At 44.3% G+C, this 20,119-nt stretch overlaps 7 protein-coding genes across 24 annotated transcripts in view; 4 read left to right on the top strand and 3 right to left on the bottom strand.

The window, feature by feature from the left end:
* The first annotated feature begins 59 nt into the window (after positions 1-59).
* On the top strand, positions 60-2,152 carry eIF3l (eukaryotic translation initiation factor 3 subunit l). The gene is made up of 4 exons (XM_017240859.3): positions 60-219; positions 343-821; positions 880-1,852; positions 1,911-2,152. Exons 1-4 carry the CDS (start codon positions 187-189, stop codon positions 2,043-2,045), a joined length of 1,620 nt encoding a protein of 539 aa, XP_017096348.1. The 5' UTR covers positions 60-186; the 3' UTR covers positions 2,046-2,152.
* A 32-nt stretch (positions 2,153-2,184) lies between these two features.
* On the bottom strand, positions 2,185-6,469 carry RhoGAP68F (Rho GTPase activating protein at 68F). Of its 6 annotated transcripts, none has more exons than XM_017240863.3 (6): positions 6,359-6,469; positions 5,364-5,527; positions 4,213-4,338; positions 4,095-4,130; positions 3,842-4,037; positions 2,185-3,779 (listed from the first exon to the last, which is right to left on the bottom strand). In XM_017240863.3, exons 2-6 carry the CDS (start codon positions 5,398-5,400, stop codon positions 2,750-2,752), a joined length of 1,425 nt encoding a protein of 474 aa, XP_017096352.2. In that variant the 5' UTR covers positions 5,401-5,527; positions 6,359-6,469; the 3' UTR covers positions 2,185-2,749. The 6 variants fall into 6 exon arrangements, with proteins under 6 accessions (XP_017096352.2, XP_070136267.1, XP_070136266.1 ...); XM_070280166.1 differs by having other exon boundaries at positions 4,095-4,127; XM_070280165.1 differs by lacking the exon at positions 6,359-6,469 and adding an exon at positions 6,111-6,127.
* Positions 6,470-6,687: 218 nt separating this feature from the next.
* On the top strand, positions 6,688-7,579 carry ND-SGDH (NADH dehydrogenase (ubiquinone) SGDH subunit). Its single transcript, XM_017240865.3, has 4 exons — positions 6,688-6,864; positions 6,927-7,156; positions 7,216-7,322; positions 7,383-7,579. The coding sequence occupies exons 1-4, from the start codon at positions 6,780-6,782 to the stop codon at positions 7,519-7,521; spliced, it is 561 nt and encodes a 186-aa protein (XP_017096354.1). The 5' UTR covers positions 6,688-6,779; the 3' UTR covers positions 7,522-7,579.
* Positions 7,563-8,240, bottom strand: Atg12 (Autophagy-related 12). The gene is made up of 3 exons (XM_017240866.3): positions 8,073-8,240; positions 7,853-7,989; positions 7,563-7,794 (listed from the first exon to the last, which is right to left on the bottom strand). The coding sequence occupies exons 1-3, from the start codon at positions 8,137-8,139 to the stop codon at positions 7,672-7,674; spliced, it is 327 nt and encodes a 108-aa protein (XP_017096355.2). The 5' UTR covers positions 8,140-8,240; the 3' UTR covers positions 7,563-7,671.
* Positions 8,241-8,445: 205 nt separating this feature from the next.
* Positions 8,446-11,353, top strand: LOC108124938 (protein KRI1 homolog). The gene is made up of 4 exons (XM_017240902.3): positions 8,446-8,630; positions 8,689-10,196; positions 10,254-10,417; positions 10,472-11,353. Exons 1-4 carry the CDS (start codon positions 8,513-8,515, stop codon positions 11,286-11,288), a joined length of 2,607 nt encoding a protein of 868 aa, XP_017096391.2. The 5' UTR covers positions 8,446-8,512; the 3' UTR covers positions 11,289-11,353.
* On the bottom strand, positions 11,280-12,912 carry DEF8 (differentially expressed in FDCP 8 homolog). The gene has a single exon (XM_017240903.3). It carries the CDS (start codon positions 12,804-12,806, stop codon positions 11,370-11,372), a length of 1,437 nt encoding a protein of 478 aa, XP_017096392.2. The 5' UTR covers positions 12,807-12,912; the 3' UTR covers positions 11,280-11,369.
* Positions 12,913-17,660: 4,748 nt separating this feature from the next.
* The window catches only part of Mp (collagen XV/XVIII-type protein multiplexin), a 66,579-nt gene continuing 64,120 nt past the window's right edge, over positions 17,661-20,119 (top strand). For all 13 annotated transcript variants that reach the window (XR_011442717.1, XM_070279849.1, XM_070279844.1 and 10 more), the window contains exons 1-2: positions 17,661-17,747; positions 18,176-18,421. The gene's annotated coding sequence lies outside the window, so the exon portion shown is untranslated. The remainder of the gene's footprint in view (positions 17,748-18,175; positions 18,422-20,119) is intronic.

Here is a 20,119-nt window from a genome sequence, read left to right as displayed (position 1 = left end):
TAAAGTCAGTAGGCTTTAAAATATACCAAATTAGATGTAAGCATTTCGATAAAAATCAAGTACTATCGATAACCTGCCACCGTTTTCCCTTCTTTTCGCCAAAAATTTGTGACCGTGTTGTCAATTTTTCAGCGTTTTGATAGGCCTGGCATTTTGTTTAGAACAGCAAGGGATAAAACTTCGAAAATGTACGGCGGAGACGACTACGGAAACAATGCGGTAAGAGCACCGGTCCGGAAAGGCCTCCAAACAACCTAGGCGCAGCCTGCCGCCGACAACATAACCCAACTTTTTAGGGCCCCACATAGTAATAGTAACTCATTGAATTCTTTCGGTTTACAGGAGTACTACGATGAGTACGCGCACACTGGGGACCCGCAGCTGGACATGGAGTACGAGCGTAACTACTACGCCAGCCGGATGCCGGAGAACGTCAAGTACTTCTTGATCAACTTCTGCCAGGCGATCAAGGAGGGAAACCTGTACGACATCCAGAACATGTACGAGAACACGTTCCCGCAGATTAGCGACCACCACTTCGACAAGACGGCATGGCCCGATGAGCAGGAGGTGGGACCCATTGTGGACAACGACAAGGTCTTCCTGATCCTGTACAAGGAGCTGTACTACCGTCACATCCATGCCCGCATTCCTGGCGGACCCAAGCTGGATCAGCGCATCAACTCGTTCTTCAACTACTGCGACTTCTTCAACCTGATCATCTCGGCCCAGAACCCAGTGATGCTCGAGCTGCCCGACATCTGGCTGTGGGAGTTGGTGGATGAGTTTGTCTACCAGTTCCAGAACTTTGCCCAATACCGGTAGGTACTTTTGACAATTCTATGGAGGTTATCTATATAACTTCAATGCAATCTTCAGCGCCCGCTTGACTGACAAGTCTCAGGATGAGATCCAACAGTTGTGCGTGAACCACAGCAACGTGTGGAGCATTCTCTGCATCTTGAACGTGCTCCACTCCCTGGTGGACATTTCCAACATTAAGAAGCAGCTGGAGGCCATCTCCCAGGGTGCCGATCCCCAGACCGTCGCTGGGGACTTTGGTAAGCTCTCGTTCTACAAGATGCTGGGATATTTCTCGCTTGTGGGACTGCTGCGCGTGCACTCCCTGCTTGGAGACTACTACCAGGCCATCAAGGTGCTGGAGCCCATTGAGATCCACAAGAAATCGGCCTACTCGCACATCCCCGCCTGCCAGATCTCCACGTCCTACTACGTGGGCTTCGCCTACATGATGATGCGCCGCTATGCCGATGCCATCCGCACCTTCTCGGACATCCTGCTGTACATTCAGCGCACTAAGCAGCTGTACAGCACTCGCTCCTACCAGAACGACCAGATCAACAAGCAGGCGGAGCAGATGTACCACCTGTTGGCCATATGTCTGGTGTTGCATCCTCAGTGCATCGACGAGTCCATCCAGCAGGTGCTGCGAGAGAAGAACTACCATGATGCCATGTTCAAGATGCAGTGCGGTGATTTGGATGTCTTCAAGTCCTTCTTTGTCTTTGCCTGCCCCCGATTCGTGAGCCCATGCCCGCCAGCCGCCGATGCTCCCATGGAGGACTACGTCAAGGACCCCATGGAGCACCAGCTGATGGTGTTCATGGACGAAGTGCGCCAGCAAAAGGATTTGCCCACCACGCGTTCATATCTGAAGCTGTACACCACCCTGCCGCTGGCCAAGCTGGCCTCCTTTATCGATCCCAACGCCAGCGAGGATGATGTGTCCAAGCTGTTGATCCGCCTGCTCTGCTTCAAGCACAAGATGCGCAACCTGGTGTGGAGCAAGGGTCCCAGTGGTCTGGAAGGCGCCTTTAAATCGGGATCTGAGGTGAGTTATATCTTTTGGATTTCAAAGAACTACATGACTAATTCTGATCTTCATCCAGCTGGACTTTTACATCGACGATGACATGATTCACATTGCTGACACCAAGGTATCGCACCGGTATGGCGACTTCTTTGTACGTAAGATCCTCAAGTTCAACGATCTGAACCGAAAGCTGAAGAAAATCAACATTTAAGCCGACTACTTGTGACCCTTTAAGATCTATTTAATATTCCAATCCGGACCGATGTTTATGTCAATAAAATACTCTGCGCCGACTATGCGCAGGTATGGTCCACAAGATCTTTGATTTGTTTCACTCGATAGTATCCTCCTTGTGGTTTTAACATTTGACTTTATTTTTAACAATACCATTATAATATAAAAATCGTTTGTATGACTATAAGGAAATTCAAAACTCTACACAATATACGATTTTCGAGATTGCCGCAACTCCACATCCATGTGACAGCAGGTGCAACCAGGACTCCTCACCAGGTTTCTCCAGGGGAATGTGCGTTGATCGTTTTACATAATACATAATAACATCTCTCTCTTTTCGAATTTTTCTCGCCCTGTGGGGGTGGGGGACGAGCAAATTTCTTTGGTAGTTTAATAATCATGGTATGGTTATATGGAGAGCGTGGAGTTGGGCGCCACAAGCAGTTCTCACACTGACACGCACACACATTTTAAAATTCAACTTAAAGAATACTTTTTATACACGAAACTGCAACTGCATTTGCTTTTGCGCTAGTATCTGGTTTTGTGTGCTCTTCGTGGACTAAATCCACCAGTTGGTATATAGGACTTAGGCTTAGGACTAACATTAAAATCAAACAATTTACAATTATGTTACGGACTTCTTGTTGTGGGTGGTGGGCCGACGATGGCCAGTCGCTAGTCGAGGCTCACCGTGCGCTGATTGACGTCGATCAAGTAGATGTCCTTGTGGTTCTGGAGCACAAAGTCGACAAAGGCATTGATCGGAGCTATCTCCTCCAGGGAGGTGCTGGTGCTGCGCGACCACAGGAAATTCGGACCGAACACGATGGCCAGATTGGAGGAGGTCATCTTGTTGAGATCCTCGCAGTCCATCACGCGCACCAGAAACTCGACAAGGTACTTGAACAGCTCATAGTTCTCCTCGGGCAGTTTTTCGCGTATCAGCTGGGTGACGTTCCTCGAGCGCTCCTCCTTGGGCCACTCCAGGAACCGAGTAACATCGTCGTAAAGCTCAAAGGTGAGCAGCGGCTCGGCGAGATCGCGCAGGAAACTCTTCAGCAGGCCGGCAATCACATGAACATTTACGCTCTTCAGATCCACATCCTCCCCCCGATTGACTCGCTCCTTGAGCGTCATAATCTCAGCATGGTTACCGGAACGCCGGAATATTCCCTCCGTGTCGATCACGCCCGTAATCGAGAGCGAGTCCACGCACTTGCGCACAATCGGCGGAATGGAGTTCAGGCACGGGCTGTTCATCACAATGAACTTCAGGGGGACTCCAAATTGCTGCGTCGTCGCCATTTTGTGCTGCTGCTGCCGGGATGCATTTATGCTGGGTGGCGGCGTCGATGACTTTCGGCTGGGGTTCAGCTTGTCGTCCAAGTCGCAGATATTGTCCGGCAGCTTCAGACTATTGAGGCCGAGTGCCTGGCGCAGCTCGTCCAGACACGAGATGTACACCAGCTTCTTGCGGAACTTGTCGCTGATGAACGGACTGAAGAAGTTCCAGATGACCCGGATGAACCACGTCGGATGCACCACATACAGAGTCTTTAGGTTCTTGCGAAAGTTGCGATCGAGCTCCTTGTACGAGTTCCACAGGAACTGGGCCGACGGTTTGTTGTCCTCCTTCAGTCCTTGGTGGAAATATACGAGGATGTAGTCGTTCTCCACAAATGGTTCAATCTCTTTAATGATCTCTCTATGAAATGTGGAATATTTAAAGGTTATAAAGCTGATCCCTATTGAAGTTTAGGAGCTCACCGAACGAAAGCATCTAGCTGGGACTTTTCGGGGAAACGAGATGCATAAATGGCGAATATGTGCCGGCCCTGCTTGTCGGTGCCGAGGAAATCGCATTTGGTTTTGGCCGCCTGGAAGTTTCCCGACTGCTCCCTGAGTTGGTCCTCGAAGTCGTCCTCCAGCGGATTCACATCCTCCTCGGGCTCTAGTTCTGGATCTGCACGAATCGGTAAACGTATTGCATTGTCTAACAGGAGGAGAGCAGCCTACTTACCATCGGCCAGGACAAAGTCACCGACCATAACATCTTCTAGGTAAAAATTAGAGTATCAGTTAGCACTTGAACTTGTTCAAATTTCTATTTAAGGGGGATCTTTGGTAATAGAACTTACTTTCCAGGGGTGAGGGCGCCAGAAGTTCAGTATCGTCGAACTCTAGTTTGGGCTCAAAGTCGTGCAAGTCCGAGAGACTGGGCTGCGGCTCGTCCGAGTTCTCGACCAAAGGATTAATGGCAGGACCTTGGGGTGCGAGAGGGAAGGCATTTATGAATCTGGTAGGTTTGCCCAGTCGCGGACAGATATTCCAAGAATGGTAATCTTACAAGTAATGCTTTCAGTTAAGTATTTTGACGGCCTGAGGCAACAAGTTTAGTTCGGATTGAGTTTTGAGTAAGTGAATAGACATGAATTAGAGAAATTTTTGAGAAATTGGATGAGTACGTCGTTGGCATCAGATCTTCGCATCAAAGAATCAAAGAAATCTTACTGTTTCGATATTATTGTCAGAAGACAACAACAACTGAACAACAACTGAAGAGACAAAGAGACAAATAAAGGAGCTCTAAGCTAGGATTAAGGTTTTTAAGGCAATACACAGGTAACAACACAGGTAAAACCCCAAGACAAACATTGGCAACAACACAGCTAGCGATAGATAACACAGGATCCACAACACAACCAAGCAAACAAGTTGGATAGTTAAATTATGCAAGAGTATGTATTTACAGGGGGAGGTGAGGTGGCCTCTTATATATAGTAGGCTGGGTTTTAGTTATAATTTTAAAATGCGGTTAGTAGGGCGGGTTATGCAGGGCGGGGGGGTTGTAATTGCTGGCTATTACTTGCTGGTTAGTTCTCCAACGAGGGCACTGCTCACCCTCGCCTCCAAAAGCTACGATACGGTAATGAAAACAAAACAAGCGGCGCAACGAAATGACTCCCAAACTTAAAACAGAGATTAGAGGCACTTTAGATTAGAGGGGTAATTACAAAATAAAACATATTTCATGGGAAACTATTATTCTTGCCATTAAAAGAAATATTAAAAAGAAACTTAAAGCCCTCTCAAGTTACAATTTTGAAAAGAAGAAAGGGCTCAGATGGCTCCAGTCTACCTCGGCAGCATAGTCAACGCTTGGGAATTCTTTCGCAGCACCCAACATGGCAATCTTGCACTCAAAATGCTAAGCAGTTACAAAAACCAAAGATCAAAACTATTTTTTATAGAAAAGCATGACTTGGCCGAGCGGCCGGCGCGGACTTACCTGGCAATCTCGATCCGAAACGCGAATGGGTGTCCATATCCGCTCCGGGTGGATGATTGGGTGGGATCGATTAGGTTGCTGGTGCTGAGCAGGTGCCGTGGGTCCGATGTGATTGGAATTCTCGCTCCGAAGCAGGAGGTGACCGTGTCTGTGTGTTTGTTGGGCTGAAATGCGAGAATAAATTAGCCATAAGCAGCGATTTGAGTACTCAACCGATGACGTCACGGCAAAGCTAGTTTTCTTGAATGTCGCGCGCCGTCGCCGTGAGTTGGTGGTATATGCTTAAGGTCTGGTGCGGGGGGGCATGGTACTGGTTATAGGATTGTTCCTGTCACTGCCGTGTGCACGCTGATTCACATTCATTCACATTTGACGCGACCCTCGAACGTCAATGGATTTGGACTTGTATTTGGCTTAGAGTTTACGGCCAAGAGCTTGAAACTTGGCCCTGGAAGACGCCCACGCCCACGCCCATGCCCATGCCTTCACCTTGCCGTGGTACATACACAAAGTGGAGGCACGACAACAAGAAACATACACGATAACAACGCAGAATGGTATGGAAATGTTTTCTTATCGCAAATTCACGACAAAACAGATGAACTTGTATGTGATTTATTAATAGATGACATCCATCTCCTGGAACTTGGCTTCTGCTTGTCCCGCGACTGTGGGTACATACATACACACCCCCAGGAGTTGCCAAAAACATTTAACTCTTAGACCATCATAATCTCCAGTACATACTTCCGAACGGACAATGTATTGACAACAAACTGCGCATTTGTGTTTCCTCCGTCACTTAATGATATTTACTTTTTTTTTTTGTAAGTATTGTGTACTTTTATCAGCAACTAAACAGGGCGAGGGGGGCGCTTTGCGAAAAAAACATGACGTTTTGCGATAGGCAATTAGTGAATGATTTTACATTGATTGTCTCGCATTAGAGTGAATCCCGAACTTTGCTTGTGAGTCAGAATTAAACAGGAAAATACCTTTTATCAGTTGGAAAAAAAAAATCTTCGGTAATTTTACTACAAGACGTTGTTTTTGTGAATGAGCAGTGATGGAAAACGATGGCCGCCCGTCAAGTGCTGCAAAAAAGCACAGAGCGTCATAAATATTGGCACAAGCTTTTACGTGTCACGACTAAGTTTGATGTTTAATTTTTATTTTTAAGTAATTTTAAATTTTCAAATTTTCTAAAAAGATAAATTTTTTTAAAGCTTTAAATTAATTTTTATAACGGCGAAAATATTAAAAATTTTTATAGACTTTAATAAAAATTATTTTCCCATCACTATTATTATCGATATACAAAACAAGACCCGAACAAGTGGGACCGTTTGCGTCCTATTCACAACTTTGGCACGACCAGCTCCAAAATATTTTAGAATTTCTTAAATTTACCTAAAAATGGTCGGTTGGAGCCGTATGCTGTCGCCGGCGGCATCGTTCGCGAAGTACCGCGCCGTGCTGCAGACACCTGCCTGCCGAAATGGTAAATACCGCTTGGGGAAAACACACTTCACATTACGCAACCAACCAATCTCCGTCTTCTAGCCCTGCAGCAGCAGATGCGCCGGATGGGTGGCGATCATGGACACCACCACATGACCATCAAGCCCTCTCGCTTCCAGTGGGACAAGTTCAAGGATCTGATGCACTTTTACGTAATGCTCGGAGTGGTGCCAGTGACTGCACTGGTGCTGTATTCGAATATCTTTGTGGGTCCGGCGCAGCTGGCGGAGATTCCCGAGGGCTACGTGCCCAAGCACTGGGAATATGAGAGGGTATGATCGTATTGTAGTTGGCCGAAAGTAGTTCTTTCCTAACGGTTGTGTCTTTATAGCACCCTATCTCCCGCTTTATTTCCCGCTATATCCTAAACTCGCAACAACAGAACTACGAGAAGTCTCTGCACTACCTCTTCGAGGAGAACGAGAAGGCACAGATTCGGTAAATTGAAAGGAAATATTTAATTCCATCCCGTTCTTAATCATAACTACGCCGTTACAGACTCCTGGAGGACGAAGTGCGTCGCAAGATGTCAGAGCGCAACGATTACCAGGCCTACTACTACAGACCCTCGGTGGCCAAGTATCACAGAGTATCCAAAGAGGCTGCCGACGAGCTGGAGGCTCTGCGCGGAGACTAGAACCCTTGTAATATTCAGTTTTTGTTAGGCGGAAATAAATGTGGATTTGAATTCGCAACATCAGCTGATTATTCACCTTAACTAATATACAATTTACACAGTAGTCGAATAAATACTTAAGTTTTAGCCAAGTCAAGAGTGCGTATCGATTTAGCCCCACGCCTGATTCTTGCAGTAGTAGAGCACCAGTTTCCCATTGGTGCCATGGCACTCGTACAGGTTCTTGATTATCTGATCCGGAGCGGGGGCGAAAGTCTGGTTAACGTACAGAAACTGAAACATATAGAAAAGAATATAATAATCAAATGCTAAGTTGGTAGGAGGATCTTACAATCTGCTCGTTGGCGTCCAGTTTGAGGTACTTGTGGATAAACTTTTGGATCCAGCTAACAGTCTTGTTGGGGTCCACGGTCCAGGTGCGCTTCTTGATGATCGGTACATTGCCGGTGGCGTTCAACAGGACACAAACTGAGTGAATCAGCACGAGACAGGTGATTGCAAATAAAAACAAAATGAGTATACGGTTGAGAGGAGGTGGATTTTGGTCTTACTCTTATCCTTGTCCTTGTCGGGCGTGGATGTTGTCAGGGCTGCCTGAGGTTCCGGGGTGTCTGCCATGACTTGGGAATGTATTTAAAATGCTTTAAGTTCAGACAATGGTTCTGAAAATTGCCAATTTGTAAATAAAGAATATAAACGATGGTACAACTGCAACGTAACTATCGATAACTTCCCAGATATTGGAGGTGGAACATTATTTCAGATATTTTTCAAATTTAAAAAATAAACACTTGGTAAAAAATGATTCTTTTATTATCTACTAGCAGTTTTAAGTAATAATCATCCAATAAAATGTAAATTTGTTTTTTGAAATTTCCTACTTTTAGATGTATTTCCCCCCTTATACTCTTGCACATATCTAGCTCTTGTATTGTTCGCTAACACGTGTGGTAGGTGGTAGTTTATAAACTTCAAAGAAACAGCCTGAATTATGAGCAATAAACTATTCGATGGGTCAGACGACGATGGAGATGACCTGCAGATAACCACCAACAAGGACTACGCCAAGACCTACAACAATTTGCGGAAGAAGGAGCTGTTGCAGAAATGTAAATAGAAGAGGATTCCTCCAAATGAACTATTTTAACGTTTATTCCCATGTTTTAGATAAGGACCGTGGCTTGGATGTGTCGGAATCCGAATTCGATAGCGACAGCTCATCGTCTGAAGAGGATGAGGTGGACCCCAGATTCGATCAGGACTTCTTTAAGACACTATCTTCCCTGAAAAGTAAAGACCCGCGAATCTATGACAAGGGCACGCGGTTTTTTAATGAATCCTCCAGCGATGATGAGGAGAACGAAGGAGAGTCCAAGCAGAAGAAGAACAAAAAACTCAAGCCCGTCACTCTAAAAGACTACGAACGAAAGGTTATCCTCGAGCACAATGGAAAGTTTGAAAGCTCGGACGAGGAGCACCAGGAGAAGGAGGAGGAGGAATACCAGCGGGCACAGTCCCCCACCGCCGTGGAGGAGGAACGTCGATTGAAAGCCGAATTCAGAAATGTGATGAACCAGGAGGACGATGGCGAGGATGAGGAATTCGGGGGCATTTTCAAGAAACGAAGCAAAACCAAGGAACAGACTGATGCGGAGGAGGCGGACTTTGCCAAGTGGCTGGCTGGCCAGCAGGACGATATCCAGGCAACGGACAAGGAACAGCTGGAACCACTGAAGCAGTACTGGAGCAGCAACAAGTTAACTCAGGGCGAGAGCTTCCTCAGAGACTATATCCTCAACAAGGGCTATGCCAACACAGATGCTTCCGCCATTCCCACTTACGATGAGATCGTGGGAGACAATGCTCCTCTGTCCGAGGACGAACAAGAACTAGAGAAACAGGCGGAGTTTGAGCAAAAGTATAACTTCCGATATGAAGAACCCGATGCGGAGTTCATTAAACGTTATCCCCGAACAATAGAGCAGTCGGTTCGACGCACGGACGACAAGAGGAAAGAAAAGCGCAAGGAGTTGAAGGAGCGCAAGGAGCAGGAGAAGCAACAAAAGATGAAGGAACTGGATCTTATCAAGGAGATGAAGCGCAAGGAGATCGAAGAGAAGATTCGGAAGCTAAAAGCGGTCACCGGCAATGATGAGTTGGGATTCCGAGACGACGAGCTGGAGGAGGACTTTGATCCAGCTGCCCATGATCGTCGTATGCAGGAATTGTTCAACGACGAGTACTATAATGTGGACGAGGGCGAAGAGAAGCCAGAGTGCCCCTCGGATATTGATGAGCTGGCTTTAGAGGACTGGGACAACTATGATCCCAGCAAGCACAAGGACGGCCAGGGGGACGATGACTACGATGGTCACTGCGAAGATGATGACTTTAATATGGACTGTGACTATGATCCAGTTGCCGCCAAGCAGCAGTTGCAGCAGGAGCTCATTGAGAACTCGAGGGGTCGAAAGGGTCGCAAGGGCAGGCGTAATCGGTTTATGGAAATGATCCAGGCAGAGAAGCCGGCTTTTGATCCAGAAGATGAGAAGACCTATGGAGAATACATCGATGAGTACTACCAAATGGACTGTGAGGATATTATTGGAGATCAGCCGTGCCGTTTCAAGTATGTGGAGACCATACCCAATGACTTTGGACTAACGATAGAAGAGGTAAGAAAACTGTCACCAATTTTTAGAAACTGACTTTTAATGTTCTTTTCTTTTTAGATACTTTTGGCTAAGAACAAGGAGCTCAATCAATGGGCCAGCCTTAAGAAAGCAGTTCAGACCAGGCCCGAGCATGTGGAGAAAAAGGAGCAGCGCCTTTATAAAATGAAGGCCAAAAACGAGGATCTTAAGAGAAAGATTTTTAAAAGTCTCTACGGCGAAGGGTGAGTTATTGAAAGTTAGTAAAAGATTCTTAAATAAAACATCTATCTTCGCAGTTCCGATGATGAAGAACAGCCTGAAGAAGAGAGTCCTGCACAGGTAGGAGGTGAAACATCTACGCAAACTGAGGCACCACAAGCTCCCACGGAGCCTTTGTCGAAATCTAAAAGGAAACGCTTGAAACGAAAAGCTGCGGCAGTAGCTGCAGCCACTTCCACTAAGACTTCCACGGAGGAGGTCAAGGAAACAAAGGAACCAACCGACTCCCAGGAGAGCTCCAAGAACGACGAAGGTCCTGCAACTAAGAAGAGTAAGAACCAAGACCAGAAACCCCAAGGACCTGCGCCAAAGACTCCCAACGAAAATGCAAAGAGAAAAAATAATTTCAAGAATACTAAAGCGGCTTCTGCCGCCGAAGGACAGGCCCCAAAGAAAGCAGAGAAAGGAAACAATCCGTTTAACAAAAATACCAATAAGGACTCAAAGGGGACGCTTGAAGGACCTGCCAAACAAACGCAAAATAAGTTTAACAAAAAGCAAGCAGAGTCCAAAGGTATCGCGCCCTCGAAGGCAGATAAGTCTAATGGCAATAATCCGTTTAACAAGAAAACCAACGGACAGAGCCCAGATCAAAAGCCCTTGGCCACCAGCTTCAAAGGAAGATCCAAACAAGGAGGCGACAACGCCAATCCTTTTAAGAAATCGAACCAAGCATCCGGCACATCCTTGCCAGCTAAGAAAACGAATAACTTCAAAGCGAAAAACAGAATCAACAAAAATCCCAATGGCATAACCGACGATCGGTTGAAGGCTTACGGCATTAATCCTCGGAAGTTCCACAAGCGGGAGAAGTACGGCAAGAAGGACAGTTAATATTAGCTATAGTTTTACTTATGTACATATGATAACATATTAAAAACCGGCACGACACAATTGAATCTAAAATTCTATAGATTATTCTTCTTTAGTCGTCACATCGTCGTCGGTGGCATCTTCGTCATCCTCCGTGCTCCTCATGCGGTCCAGCTGGAGGCGCCGTTCCTGGATGCGAGTGCATTTTGGGCAGATCATATTCTTGCGCGTCAGGCAAACCCGGTGGAAGATGGAGTTGCACTGATCACACTTGATGCAGCCGTCGTCAAAGGGGAAGATCACCTCGTTGTTGCTGCAAATCTCACAGATGTAGGCCTGCGCCAGGCACATGGGGCAGGATCTGATGTGCTCGTTGAAGGTCTTGAACACGGCCTGCAGAAACTCCGCGAGAGCTCCGGTCTCCACCTGGCTCAGGTCGCTCAGGGAGTAAAATTCATTGGACTGGGACAAGTGGCGTCTGCCGCCCAGCTGCTGATCCACAAGCTTCTGTTCGGTAGCCATCCTGCAGGCGGACAGGTAGTGGCGCATGTGAACAAGGTTCTGGCGAAGTTTTTTCACAGTACACAGCTTCTCCACGAAAACAAAGAGCTTGGGGTTGTCCTCCTCCAGTCGGATTAGGGGCTTGTTAAGGAACAGTCGGATCTCTTGAAGACCCGTACGTGAGACCCGGCGAGGTGAGAAATCCCAGTTGTGGATGACGCGGGCGGGGATAAAGGTGCTATCTCCCCAGTGGCACCGAGGGCAGAAGTAAAGTCCACTGTAGTCGCACAACCGTGGCTCGATCCAGGAGCTCTTTAGATTCAATGGCGTTCCGCACTCGGAGCATTTGTATCCCTGGGCAGCCAAGCCGATCTCCGGGCAAATCTCAGAGATGGGATATTGACGTTCCGAGACGAGGACATGGGCGCACACCCGCTTGACACTGTCGATGCACTTCTGGTGGACTAGGTAGCCACAGTCGCTGCACACATACGAAGCCTGGACAACGCTCCAGATGATTGCAGTGCAGTGGTCACAGTAGTTCCTCTTGGTGGCTGCCTGCAGACGGCTCCGCTTTCCGTGGTGTGGATGATGGGGCACGAAGTGATGACCGACAACAGCCCGTATGGCGTCCATGACCACAATGTCGGAAGGAAGGGACTGGTGTGCCTCTTGGGCTTCCTCCAGCTGCTGCAGGGAATAGCGCAGGTCCACTAAATGCCTGACAAGCCATCGCCGCTCTTCGCTCAGCTCCTCGCTGAGCAGGACCAGATCTTTGCAGTGCGCAATAGCCTCTTGCAGGTCTTGGTTGTTGGCATCGCTGGTGAAAATCAGACGCCACTGCTCCCGCACCAGGGAGGCGGGAATGGGCAGAGCCCGGTACTCCCCTTGGGGGGCACTCTCCTCGGAGCCACCGCCATCGGAGTCAGCTCGGCCAACTGTTGATGGCTGCTGGTGGAGGTAGCTGCTGGCGCTCTCGTTGATGAACTGCGCCACAGAGCCAGGAATGCTGGTCAGGCTCTCGCGCCAGGAGCTCATTCTCGTGGAAAAACAAATGTGCGGTTGGAAAATTCTCTATGAAAACAGGAAAACAAAGGCAAATAGATTGGAGGCGTCTATGGAGGTGGGCGTGGATGGGGGGAGGGTGTTAGGTTCCACTTGATGGTATCGCGTTAGGCACAAAAACGGAACTGTTCACACTAGTCCGCTGACTACAAAGTATTTTTTTATGAAGTGGACTAAAACATGTTTTAAATAAAATTTAATTAGCTTTTAAGAATTAAGTCTGCCTCATAGGATATTTCGAAAGAAAAATAGAGTTTTAAAAATAAAAAATCTATTGTCATTTAGTTGAATTTGTATTCTTCTAAACATGCCACTCATTCTTATACCCTTGCAGAGGGTATTCTAATTTTGGTCAAAAGCGTGCAACGCATTGAAGGAGACATATCCACAGAGACACAGAGGGGAAAACCCCATTTTCAAGGGATCCCATCACAAAAAATGGACAAAAAATCTAAAAAATATTTTGTCTCAGGCTTTTGATGCAGAATGGTGGAAAATTGATCTAGAAATCGTTTAAGGTACTCCGCTTGAGAATCGGATGAGAATTGGGGAAGATATAGCCATCAGAGTGGACCCTATAGGGGAAAACCCCATTTTCAAGGGATCCCATCAAGAAAATGGACAAAAAATCTAAAAAATATTTTGTCGCAGGATTTTGATGCAGAATGGTGGCAAATCGATCTAGAAATCGTTTAAGATACTCCGCTTGAGAATTGGATGAGAATTGGGGAAGATATAGCCATCAGAGTGGACCCTATAGGGGAAACCCCATTTTCAAGGGATCCCATCACAAAAAATGGACAAAAAATCTAAAAAATATTTTATCTCGAGATTTGGATGCAGAATGGTGGAAAATTGATCTAGAAATCGTTTAAGGTACTCCGCTTGAGAATCGGATGAGAATTGGGAAAGATATAGCCATCACAGTGGGCCCTATAGGGGAAAACCCCCTTGTTTTACGTAAGGGTATAATCAACTTCAGCTCCGTCCGAAGATTGCTTTCCTTGTTTGAAATTAAATTTTAAAAAATGTTTCATTTTGTTTCGCCCCATTCGATGTCATAAAATTTCTATTATTTTTAAGGTAAATTTTTATATTTTACTTTTAAAAATTGACTATTTTTTTTAGATTTTACTTAAAAAATTTGAAACCTTAAATGAGAAGTCTCCATCATCCATCTGGGATATTTACAATTTTTTTTAAATATTATATTATCTTATATTATAATACATTATATTATATTATATTATATTATATTATATTATATTATATTATTATATTATATTATATTTATATTACATTATATTAAATTATAATATAAGGTAATTATAAAAGAATTCACAACACTTTTTCAATTTTTTAACTTTTTCAACTTTGCGGTTCAGAAATATAACTGGAAAAAACTGAGATATATAATATAATATAATTTAAATAAATATAAGAGTTCAATTGAAATTTCCCGCCATTTGGCGCCGTCTAACGTTCGCAAATTAATTATACTTTTTTACGTTTTTCAACTCCAAGCTTGAGTTTGAGGAGTCCTACGCGTTTTTTCCCGCGGTTCGATTCGAACCAAAAAAAAAACGCTGCTAAAAAACGCGCGCGAGTTTCTGGAAAAAGTGGAATTAATTTGCGACCGTTAGATGTCGCCAAAAATTATACGCTTTTAAATTGTAGTCTTATAAAATATAATATAATTTAATTTAATACAATATACTTCAATATAGTATAATATAAGAGTTAAATTGAAATTTCCCGCCATTTGGCGCCATACAGCGGTCGCAAGTGTTTTTCCAGGATTCGGAAATCCTTTGTCCTGTTTCCTTTTATTGGTATATGTCTTGGGAGGAGTTCTCCTTTGAATTAAATGCTGTTCTAGAATTTAGACTTGCAGATTAAAATAATTATCAAGTCTGCTACAAATGCAAATTAATTTTTTTCGAAAATGAGCCAAAATTAATAGGACGTGAAGCTAGTTAAGACTTTATTAGTCAAAAATCTAGATCGCGAGATATTAAAATGTATTTATGGCTTCTTGGAAACCAATAAACCGATTTGTCTGGCTATATACCATAAAAGGCTAATCAGGTCTGACGTCCCTTGCAGATGATCGAATTTTTCAGAACATACCAGAGCAGAAGCAAAATATTTTAAATACGGATGTGCAAGTACTAAAGATTCACGTGGTGTCGGAGAGATTCTTATCTTTTCCTCAAAATGCAAATCTTTTTTTTATCAGATTATCTCCGAAAATGCTATAGATTGTTCCAGTCAAGGCTATTCAGATCGGGTTTTATGCTAATGAAATGTCTTTTTTTTGGTTTTTTGGTACATCTTTTAGAACGATTATCGGGCCGTTTATTGGAACGGCGCTTCTAAAACGCATAAACCCGCCTGAATAAGGCCACCAAAAATGTTTGTAGATCAGGTTTCACCAGCGTAATAAAATCGGAAGAATAAAACGATGTTTTCAGATGTTTCGGCCAGATAAAGGGTTTCCAAAATGGTAACACCCCGCAGTCGGGATGCTAATTGAAAAAAATAACCATTCGCCGGGCAATGTTTCTCTTTATTGTTGTGAGGTATCTGGCGAATTTTTGGTTGGTTTTGCTTTCAAGTAAGTTTTTGTGGTTTATGCAAATCAGTGGCGACAATACAGCCGAACAAGTTTAAGCCCGTTTTCAGTATTACCTTGTTTTTGTTGGGGTTATTTTGTTTCAACGATTTTTCACGTTTTTTGTTTGCCCTCAAATCTCTGACTGGCATTTTAGCCATGTGCAACAGGTGGCCATTTATAGACCCCCTTCAGAGCAAAAAACCAAAAAAAAAAATGGGAGTACAAGTGTTTGAAAAAAGATCTATGCAAATACCAAGAGTTTGTCCGGCTTATGGTGCGTATACGCGACCAGATGAATTGGTAGAGAGGTCCGGAGCCGGAGCAGGAGCCGGTGCACGGTCAGTGGCCATTAAACAGATTACATGTTTGGCCACTGATTCACTGCCGCTAAGAGCCGTTTAAGCCCGGCGACAACAAAAGCAACAGTGGCGATAACAACTGCAGCCAGAGCACTAAGAGAAATCATTAAATAAAAATGCTAGTTAGACTTTATTTTAAATATAATGTGTGCCAAGAATAGACAAGATTTTAGGTAAAAGATTTCATATAAGCTCTAGAAAAAGAACTTCAAGTTTTTAGTCTTTTTTTGTCAGTGCATCAGACGAAGGCTGGCGGCAGAGCCGGAAAAAAATGGCCAGACAAACACCATCGCCATGGCCGGCCAAATGAATGCACAGGCATGTCGACTGGTGGAGTGAGAGGCAGGAGATGCTCCGACGAAGGCGGTTCAAGAGCAGGGCAGTTCACATGGGCAACATGAGCTGCGATGCTGCTTGAATAAACAATTGGCGGGCTTTGGGCAGCCGGCGTGCAAACAACGCGACTCCTGTGGCATCCTCAAGGGACGGCAAGGGGTGCCAAGTGGGTGGGGGGTTTGAGGAGGTGGAAGGCTGGAGACCACAGGGGACAACACGTTGCATCGGCAATTGCAAGTTCGATAAATGGCCCGGCTCTTTAATATAAACTTTGCTTGCAATGGTTTTCTGATAAGGCTAACAAAATTACGCATACGCCACATTGGCCGCTGCCGCAGTCGCAGTCGCTGCCTCGGTCGCTGCTCTTGTTCTCTCACTGAAGTTCTGCGCTCCCTTCGGCCTCTCTGGCCCAACAACTTGTATGAATGTTATCCTTTTTCCGGCTTTTGGCTTTTGGGAAGCCTTGGCGATTCGTATCAACTGCTTTTCAAATTATTTATAGAATTTGAAATGAGGCACCAGTGCGTTCCCCTGAAAATTATGCTTAGTTTTATTACTTGTAAATAATTAAGAAAGCCAACTTGCCGCACACAGCACACATGTGGGACCAGGGGCACATGTTGTTTGTCTATTAACTCCTTTTTTCCCCCATCCCCTTTTAGTTTTTCCCCTTTACTTTGCCAGGGCTTATGAAGCCGCCTGGGAACTAATTTCTGCTGCTCTTAACCCTCTTCTTAGCCCCATCCACCATTGCCACAAAAGTTAAACGAAAGTGTTGCCCGTTGGGTTCGTCTCCAGTTGGTCCTATTTATAGCCAAGTGGTTTCAACCAAGTTGCTGCAGGATCTGAGGAAGCACTGCACCTGAAGTTTTCGCAATGCAGCGGAAAATTGCACTGGGCTCTGCAAAAGTGGGCTTTGATTAGACTCGCATGAGTTCTGCCGGCCAAAAAAAACAAATTGGCTCGGAGAGTGTAAGCCAGGTTGAATAGAATGTGGTAAATATTATTATAAATTAGGATAAAAGCTAAGAAAATTTATATAATATGGAGATGTTATTGGAATCGTATATTATAGTCTAATTTGTTATAATTAAAGGTAAAATATAATATTATTAATATTCATATATCAAAAATAAATATATATAAAATGAAAACCGCATTTATCAGGTGTCACCTAATTCGATTAACAATATATAAAGCCAGTTTTGTTTCATTAAATAAGTTATATTTTGTTTTTAAAAGTCACTTGTAGTCTCCCCACTCCCCCCACTCTCCTAAAAAGTTATCAACTACTTCGAATTCTCGCAAACAATCCTTTAATTGCATTTCGAATTTTGCCCGCCATCGATAGTGGCAGTGGGAGATACAAAAGTATCTGCCAAACAGTAGCCGCCGCTGTGGCATTCTCTCGCCTCGGCTGGCGTCGGCGTTAGCGTTGGCGTGGACAGAGCAGCAGGCCCGGCAGCGTTGTAGCGCCGCTGTCGATGTCGCCGTCTCAGTCTCAGTTGGTCTGCGGAACGGAGCGCATCCATCGCATTGAAAGATACATCGCGAAAAAAAGATACAAGCGCGTGTGATAGCGATTTTTGCCGGCTGAAATTGGTACGGAAACATAAATGTAAACAATAGTGATGAAATACAAATAAAGCAAGGATTTAATATAATTTAAACAAATAATTGTGATTAAGAAAGTGTTTTTAAAGTTAAAACTTTATCAAAAAAAAATCCAAAAAGTAGAAAAGTATCTGAAACCTAAAAATACTTTAATTACCTAAAAGCCTATAGGAACTATCTCTGGAAAAATTTTAATTTTTTAATAAAAAAAAATAGTTTTATAAAAAATAGTATTGTTCTCTGTGTAATAGTGCCTTTGAAGACTATTGGGCTCAGTCCCTATACATCTAAATTGTGTGATTTGTGTTGAAAAGTCTCTTTATTTCCTTTATGGCATTTGTTGTCCTGTCCCGGAGAACAGAACAATGTCAATGCCAGCCCCGAATATCCCTTAAAAGTCCATTTTGATCTTCCAGAAGTGTCATCCCCCTGATTAAGCCAATATAGGCCCATTTTGTGCAGTGTAGTGATTTACTAAAACGGAATACCCAGGACAAAGGAACCGGGCATAAAGAAAGTGTCTGCTTGGAGGGCATTGTGATAGTGTCCTGTCCCAGGAAGCTGTCGCCCTAAACTTTTGCGGTTTCGAAAAAAGGCCGACATCCGCAGCCTGCAGAAGTCTGGAGGAATCCAGTGACATTGCTTGACTGACTGAGGCTGAGGTGAGTCTGAAAACATTTACCTTTGAGGACGATTTTCGGTCAATTCCATCGAAACCACATTGCCCCACTTGAAGTAGAATAGAAGCCGGGAGGAAATGCCAAATGTCTAATGCGATAATTATATCCGAGTGGCGCTTTCATTTGCCTTGTTGAATAACATTCACTCTCCATCCGTCCGACGACCATATCATAGCTTCGTACAAACATCGCCAAAACAAACAAAATAGTCGAAAACAACGGCAATGAACTGAAAATTAACTATGCTCGTTTGGCCAGCTCATTAATAAATAAAACTTTGTGCAAATACAGACAGACACGGTCTGGCCCGCCCTTGATGTTGCCTCAAATATTGGCACAAGAATCTGTAATCGGGAATAGTCACTTTGGTAATGTTTGGTTAGTTATGAAGAAAAAATGAATTATTCATTTTTATCAATTCGGCGGAAGGATGATTGGGTAATAATACATTGTACCCGCTCCAAGTGCTATTTCACTTCACAGATTAATCCGATTTCTCTCAGTCAGCTGATTCCGACATTAATGATCTTGCAACTGCAAATTGAAGCTGTCGCCGGGGCTAGGCCATATCTCAATTTTTGCATATTTATTGCCGATCAGCTCTATATATATTAACACAGCGATAATTGCATATTGCAAGCGGCAATTATTGGATCTCAAAGTGTAAGATAATCGATTGCAAGCATTTCTTGGGTGGCGTCTTCTTAGGAAATACTTGATGTGAATTCCAATTGCACTGATTAACTGGCTTTGATTGATTGGTTCTGGAATTCCTTGGCGGCAATCCTTAGAGAGACACCGGCATAATTTTTTATTGCCGCCGAATTGTCATCAGCCCGCATGTCCCCAACTTGTCTTAATTAAATGGCAACTGACGGGACAAAAAAGTTTTCTGACAACAACACATTTTCGGTACACATTTGTTTGGCGAAACCCTGGGCCCGACATGGCCAACACTGTTGAAAGTTTCCCCCTTTGTTGCCACTGCTGCTGCTGCCACTGCTGACTCTAATTCAACAGATACCATGGCAAGCGGCGGCGACAACTGGCAGAAAAACAAATGTACTTTGATGTAATACACACAAACATTGCGAATAGTTGCAAAAAGGGAATGCCACCAATATTAGTTGCAGGAGCCCCGGGTGCGGCCTAGTGGGGGACTCCCCTTTGCGGCCCAAATCAGAAACCAGAGCACACTGTGTGCCAATTTAGAGGCACACTTTTTTTTACAAAAAGTATAAATCTTCATATAGCTAATACTAGACAGTGACATGAGTCAGTGGGTTTTCACTAAAAAACCAATAAACAATAACACAAATGAATTAAAATTTGTTACAAATTTGCATGAATGCAATAACGATGCCGTCATGTGAGTGACTCAAAAAGACTGAGCCTCAAACCGATCTTTACGTCTCAATTAGGTCATTGGTGAATGGTTGGTGCGAGTGGCGCGATTTTGCAAAATATTTAAATTAGAAACATGCCCAGTACCCGGCACTTGTTGCACGATTAAGGCCTGTTCGCATCTCATAATAATATTGTTAAATGAAACCAGCAAGTCCCCAGCTAAAAGATTGAAAGGGGCTGTCTTCAAGACTCCTCAAGTCTGCAAGCTACAGAGCGAGAAATTCAAGAGTAATTTTAGCCTATATAGGGGTTTAATATTTCGGTAAAAATACG

This window comes from Drosophila bipectinata, chromosome 3L, assembly GCF_030179905.1.
Source record: "Drosophila bipectinata strain 14024-0381.07 chromosome 3L, DbipHiC1v2, whole genome shotgun sequence".
Taxonomy (NCBI): Eukaryota; Metazoa; Arthropoda; class Insecta; order Diptera; family Drosophilidae; genus Drosophila; species Drosophila bipectinata.
Note: the sequence above shows the minus strand (reverse complement) of the source record. Positions and strands in the feature narration are given on the sequence as shown.